Here is a 7,152-nt window from a genome sequence, read left to right on the forward strand (position 1 = left end):
CGCTGCTGGTCTGGGGGCTGGAGCCGGAGCCGGGGCTGGAGGTGAGGGGAGGTGAGGCCCCGGACCGGGGTTAAAGAGCGGGGCCCGGCACAAACATCGCCCCCATCCCGCCCCCGGGCCTGAGGATCGGGGCCTGGGACCCCGAGGAGCTGGGGAGCGGGGCCCTGGATCCCCTCGGGGCTGAGGAGTGAGGCCTGGGAACCCCCCGGCACTGAAGAGCAGGAACCGGGTACCCCCACAACCCCTTTTTCCCCTCCTAGAGCCCCAGTTGCCCCTCATCTGTACTGCTGGCCTCAGATGGCCTTAATTTGTGTGGTAAAGATATATTTTTAAAGCCCCCCCGTTTTATTTTTTTGGGGTTTTAATATTAGTTTAGTCCTTGCCTCCCTGAGGCGTGCTGGGTGCAGGGCAATCCTGAGGGGATGTGAGGCCAACCCAGGGTGATTTCTGTCCCAGTCCTATGGAGGTTTTATGGTCTGCACAGCAAAACTACAGAGAGACCTGCGCAAGATGGAAAAGGGAATAAAAACCCATTATTCTGCCTGCAAGACACTGAAAGTTTCAGTAAATGGCAAACCCACATGAAGCAGGATGGCAGAGAGCAAGAGGCAGCCTGGGGGGAGGGTGACAGGGGCACAGAAAGTCCCACATCACTCTTTGCTCTCCTCCTGAGGCAGAGACTGGATGATAATGGAGATGAGACATCGTCAGGGCCAGAGGTCCAGTCAGGTTGAGCTTATTTTTATGGAGAGATGCTTATCTTCAACTTCACTGCTTATTCCAGGGCTTATTGCCATTAAACTGTACTGAAAACTTTTCTCGTTGTGACAGGGGCACAGAAAGTCCCACATCACTCTTTGCTCTCCTCCTGAGGCAGAGACTGGATGATAATGGAGATGAGACATCGTCAGGGCCAGAGGTCCAGTCAGGTTGAGCTTATTTTTATGGAGAGATGCTTATCTTCAACTTCACTGCTTATTCCAGGGCTTATTGCCATTAAACTGTACTGAAAACTTTTCTCGTTTTAGGTAACTGTGTCTTGTCTCTGCTACTGGAGCACCCATAGATACTTCAAAAGCCCCTTTTTTTCTCTTCTTTTTCCTCAGCATTCCCTGTGCTCAGCGTTTTCCAAATTTGGGCCGCTCTACTCGGTGCGAGCGCACAGGAACGCTGCCGTGGCAGGGCCTGGGTTTTACGCCGTCATCAAGTTTTACTCGGCGGGAGATGCCAGCAGAGCCCAGCGTGCGTGCAATGGGCAAAGGCTGTTCCAGAAATCTCCCTTGAAGGTAAGTGGAGCAGCCCCAGGTGTGAAACTCGAAGGACTTGGCACCTCCAGCAGCAGGGTGGGGTTCCATGAAATTATTGTTGATCTCAGTGATGAGGTTTGTGCAGAAAGTTTGCTGAATTGTGGCCACTATGGTAAGATCCCCCACCACTGGCTTCCAGGTGGTATTTAAGCAGTGAAATGGCAGCGTGCCTCCTCTGGAATAATTTGCAGGGCCTTGTTCCCAGGTAAAAAATACTTAAAGCATCTCAGAAGCACACGTGTGAACAGGGAATAGGTCACCTCTGTGTGACTCTCCCGGAGCTATCAGTGTATCCCTGCAAGCACAGTCTGGCTAACCACAGTTGTTCTTTTCTGGACAGGTTTGTGTTTGTACCAAGCAGAAAGGATTTCAGCAACAAGCCCTTGCTCTCAACAGCAACAAGTGCCAGGAGTTGGCCAACCACTACCTTGGTTTTAACGGCTGGTCCAGTCGCATCATCACCGTAAGGGACCCTTTATATTCATCCTTCATCCTTCCCCTCATCCTCTTCTTAATTGGAGCGGTTAGTGGAATTGTCCTCAAGTCAGCAAATACTACACAGCTACAGGAGCTGCATTTTGGACCACAAAGGGGGTCTTTTGAAAGCCTGGGGAGAGAAGATTGCTATGGGCGAGGGCACTGGCTTGGCTTCTGGTGATAAAAATGGGGGCAGCTGTGATTAAAGCAGTGCCAGGGTTTGACAGTGATCTTTATGTGCTGACAGGGTCCAAGGAAACCGAGAGTCAGGGGATGGGGACCTTGAGGTATTTCTAAAATCGGGTCAAAAGAGTAAACATCCCTGCTCTGCCTCCACCATATGCTGCTGCCTGGGAGTCACACGTAGTGCAGAGAAAGTCTGTGGTATGCAGGCACAGGCCTAAGTACTCATAACATCCCCTTCCTATTTAATATAAATTAATGATCTGTGGTCTTCCCAACAGCTGCAGAATGTGTCTGGCTTTGATGGTGAGAATGAGGAACTGGGAAAGACGCCGCAGAGATCTCTGAAATACCTGTGTGCTGTGGAGGTGACGCTGCCCAACCACGGGGTACGCACCAGGGGAGTTGCCCTCGGCGAGGGAGATGTGGAAAACAGTGAAGGTACAGCTGGAAGTCTCTCTTAGCAGCTGGCGCAGACACTGGTCAGTCTCGTGTTTGCAGTCTGTGGCTCTGATGTATTATCTGAATGTAGCTGGAGGCAAGGATCCGTGCATGGCCTTGTAAGCTGCTGTGTCACGCAGCAGGGGATCCTGAGCGTGCCTCTTCCCTCCCTGCTTCACACCAGTATCGCTTTCCTACCCTCTGTTCTCTCCCTCCTGCCTGCAGCGTTATTCATTCCCCATCGCAGCCACTTCTGGTGTGAACATGCTGTCTGATTGCGTCTGTGGCACAGCTCAGGCGCCTGCAGGGCTCTCCACTGCCCTGGGGGTGTTGGTGGCAGCGATGCCCATGAGCCAGCAATGTGCCCTTGAGCCAAGAAGGCCAACGCCATCCTGGGCTGGATGAGAAGGGGTGGTTGGAGGGCAGAGAGGTTCTCCTGCCCCTCTGCTCTGCCCTGGTGAGACTGCATTTGGAATATTGTGTTTAGTTCTGGCCACTCAGTTAAAGGACAGGAACTGCTTGAAAGAGTCCAGCAGGGCCACAGAGATGCTGGAGGGAGTGGAGCATCTCCTGCTGAGGAGCGGCTGAGGGAGCTGGGGCTCTTGAGCTTGGAGCAGAGGAGACTGAGGGGTGCCCTCATTCCTGGGGATCCATTGGGAAAGGGCAGTGTCAGGAGGAAGGAGCCAGGCTCTGCTCTGCGATGGCCAATGCCAGGACAAGGGGCAATGGTCCCAAGCTGGAGCACAGGAGGTTCAAGCTGAAGATGAGGACAAACTTTGTCAGGGTGAGGGTCGAGAGCATGGCCCAGGCTGCCCAGAGAGGTTGTGGAGTCTCCTTGTCTGCAGACACCCAAAGCCCTGGCCGTGTTCCTGTGTGACTGCTCTGGTGATCCTGCTGTGGCAGGGGTTGCACTGGGGGAGCTTTCCAGGTCCCTTCCAACTCCTCATATTCTGCGATTCTGTGTGACACGGGGCTGAGGATCATGCTCTGCTGTGGCTCGGCACACAAAGCCCCTTTGAGGGTGCTGCCGTGCTGCTGGTGACTCCCAAAACATAAGGAGCTTTTTTATCAGATCCATAAGGCTGTGTTTGGTTACATCTCCTAGCGTGATGCAGCTGGTGTGCTTCATATGCAGTGTCATCCTTACATCAATAACATGTGGCTTCTTGTCTGCAGATCCTCTCGAGTTTGTCACAGCCTCCAGAAGAGTTCAGAGACTCGCAGTTGGGAAGGCTTTGTCTAGCGCCTTTCAGAAGATACTCCTCGTAGTGTTAGGTAAGGCGTATTTTGGTATGAAATGCTGGGGTGTTTGGCCTAATGATATTACAGCTTTCATGGTAACTGATATGAATTCTTTTTCTCTGAACCTTTCTTGGGATTGATTGAGGCTTGGGTGTTCTTGGGCAAAATTAAACTTGGTGGTCTGTAATGATTTAACAGAGTCGTTCCACCCTATCAGCTATCTGAGTGAAAGGAAAATCTGACAGGAAGTCAGACATTTTCTAATGGTAAATAAGTCAAAGAAACTCCAAATTCCACAATTGTAAACCCTGGCAGGGAGAGCTTTTTGCCACTACCTGTGTGTGTTGAGTGGGCAGGTTTGGTTCCAGGGGTAACATGAATGGGATTGCAGCACTTTGCACCCTCCTGTCCTGGTTCCAAGCCAAGCAGGTGATGTCAAAGGTTTGTGCCCCACTGTTGTGTTCAGTGTCACATCTTTGGGGCTGCTGTCTCCTTGGAGTTTTCAATCACAGAAGCTGGCTCTGTGCCTATCCGGGAGCTGCTGGATCTGCTGTCTCTGGGTTCCAGGTCTTGCAATCTCTGAGCTTTTAGCTGGCGCCTGTTTCTGTGGTATCTGAGTAGTTTATGCTTATCAGCATGTTTTCAGGTCAGTGCCACTATCCTCATTTTACAGAGAGGGGCCTTTCATCTGCCAGATTGCTCCCCTGGACTCTTTGAGGTGTTCTGTTAAAAGGCAGGATTCTGGATTCAGATGTTTTTGCAGAGCTTTCTGCCTTCTGGTCCATCACACAGACAGAGACCGGCAATGAACACGCTCCATCTTCTCTGTAGATTTCTGCTTCCCCGATTTCAGTTTCCACTCCATTTAGTGATGAGCCGTTTGGTTTTCTGCAGGGAAGACAGGCAAGTAGGCCAGAGAAAGAAGCACACTCATCGAGACCAACCAGCCAGTTGCTCTGAAAGCTGTGATGAAGGAGAATTGTCCCAATTGGAGTTCAGGGCAGGCTTGTAGTCATTACACACAGTAGGAACTAACGCTGTCTCTGGCTGTTTATCTGTTTCAGAGAATGGAAAAGTGGCCGTGGAGTACAATTCCAGCCAAGAGGAGCCCACAGACTGCTTAACAGAGGAGGAACTGAAGGGGCTTGTTCAGGTAAAACCAGAGGATATTTAGCTTTTGCATAGGACCTGTGTGTCACATCCAAGGACTGGAGATAGAGCTGTTCACTGCTGCAGCCTCTGACGTCCTCCTCTTATGCAGCAATTACCTGGGAGCAAATAAATCCCAGGGAGTAACCACATCTGGGAATTGTCCGGCACGCTAAGGTTTTAAAACTCTTGCTTTTTTGGGTGTTTTCGTGCAGCAATGCTTGTGTATTTGAAACGGCACAGGAGAGCGAGCAGTTGGGGTGCAGGACTGTTATGGTGCAGCTTGACAAGTCTCACACAGGACAGTGTCCAGGACAGCTCTTCATGGAATCTGTGAGAGTCAAAATCCCAGTAGGTTAAATCAAATGGTATTTTTAACAGGTTCTTAAATAAATCAAGCTCCTTCTCCAGAAATACACTTTATGAACTTACCCTTACCCAGATTGTTAAAAGCTTTGGTGAAGTAAAACCTTTGGTGAAATCCCCACAGGTAACTGTGGGATCTGTTCACACGCACCGAACCAAAACACCCTGGCACAACAGTAACACTTCTATCCTCGTGCTCTGTGGGATGAGTGCTGTGTGCCAGCTTTTACACACAGCCAGGCTCCTGCAGAGGATTTTCATCTCACTTTGAAAACGTTTCTAAGTTTGCTGCTTATCAGGAGCAATCGCTGACCAGGATGTGCTTTGAAACCAAGCATCCCTGTCCCATGAGGCACCAGAGCGCGCTGCGCAGCGTCTATCTCCTCCTGCAGTCTGCGAGGAGGAAGTGTCTGAGGAGCCTTGTGACACATTACCCCGTTTGATGACACCGAGTCACCAAGTGTCCACGGGAAGAATCTTCCTTCTTACTGAAGAGTAGCACAAAAATCACAGAATCACAGAATGTGAGGAGTGGGAAGGGCCCTGGAAAGCTCCCCCAGTGCAACCCCTGCCAGAGCAGGATCACCAGAGCAGTCACACAGGAACACGGCCAGGGCTTTGGGTGTCTGCAGACAAGGAGACTCCACAACCTCTCTGGGCAGCCTGGGCCATGCTCCAGAACCCTCACACTGACAAAGTTTGTCCTCATGTTCAGCTTGAACCTCCTGTGCTCCAGCTTGGGACCATTGCCCCTTGTCCTGGCATTGGCCATCCCAGAGCAGAGCCTGGCTCCTTCCTCCTGACACTGCCCTTTCCAAATTGCTAAACATAAATATATAGAGTACCTATCAGATTATTTTTATTTCTTTTGTCCATTGAGAAGATGAAATCTCTGCTGGTTTGTTCTCTCTCTGCATTTTCCTCTGTACAGCCCCTTCTATCTGACTTCTTTTAAACCCGCAGAGAACTGACCTCAAGTGCAGTGACCATAAGAGAAGTGAGCAGCAAAGTCAAACAGAAAGCCTGCTGCTTCTCAAACCTCTGTTTTACCAGGAGAGTCACTCCTCGCCTTCCCTCCCGTCTCACATCCCTTGGCACCATCTCCACAAGGCACCTTCCAGCCTGACAGGAAGAGGAAGGGACAGGAATTCGGAAGGACTTGCTCAGGAGGAGAGCTGCCGGGCGTCCTTTTGGTTCATTGCCTTGTGATGTCAGTCAGTCTTTCCAAAACAAAAGTGTTCCTGAGCTGGTAAATTCCAGGGAGGCTGTCACTAGGTAACAATACGTGGTACAAATACATTGCTTCCAGGCGCGGAGGGATGAAACTCAAATACGTTGTAGAGAAAAACGTTTATTTACTCTCGATTTCTCTCCCTAGGTCAATGAATTGTCCTTGGAACAGTTTGACCTTGAGGAAGAAGAGGTTTTGTCTGATGTGGGTGTTGATGATGAGCTCCCTAGCCGGGAGATGCCATCTCATTAGCGCAGCGCTGTCTTCACGTCGTTTCCAGAAGTTCTGCGGTGTTTGATTAGGAAGGAAAGTCGAACGCTGGCAAGCGACACGTGCATCATAGCCAGGGTTTTATTTTTCTCCAGCAAAAGAAATGGGCAATAAACCTCGCGTTACTAAAATTAAGCCCAAAACTGTATGCTGTTTTTGGAGAGGAAATGTTTTCCTGTCAAGTTATCCAGGTCAGCTATATATGGAAGCCACCTTAGCGGCACAGTTATTATTTAGACAGCAAAACAGATGTGCACAGCACTGACAGAAAAAGAAAAGGAGCGAGCCCACAGTTCAGGTTTGCTCTGCTGTGCAGAGAAAAGCTGGAGATTGCAGGAGGAGATGTCTTACCAGCAGGAGTAGCTGTGGTACTTACACACGTCTGCACAGGCTCAGCAACAGAGCATTTCTCTGAGTGAAATGACCTTAAAAGAAGAAATAAGCCTAAGTCTTCTAATAATGTATTGAACCCCAACTGCAAGTTGT

The 7,152-nt window shown here is 50.3% G+C and overlaps 1 protein-coding gene across 1 annotated transcript; it reads left to right on the top strand.

The window, feature by feature from the left end:
* Positions 1-5: 5 nt before the first annotated feature.
* RDM1 (RAD52 motif containing 1) lies at positions 6-6,648 on the top strand (the record flags this gene model as incomplete). The annotated part of the gene is made up of 7 exons (XM_010194750.1): positions 6-41; positions 1,107-1,286; positions 1,648-1,770; positions 2,249-2,408; positions 3,585-3,683; positions 4,715-4,803; positions 6,544-6,648. Coding segments are annotated over 7 exons (792 nt in total), but the record flags the coding sequence as incomplete, so codon positions are not given.
* Positions 6,649-7,152: the final 504 nt, after the last annotated feature.

This window comes from Mesitornis unicolor, unplaced genomic scaffold, assembly GCF_000695765.1.
Source record: "Mesitornis unicolor isolate BGI_N332 unplaced genomic scaffold, ASM69576v1 scaffold10941, whole genome shotgun sequence".
Lineage (NCBI taxonomy): Eukaryota > Metazoa > Chordata > Aves > Mesitornithiformes > Mesitornithidae > Mesitornis > Mesitornis unicolor.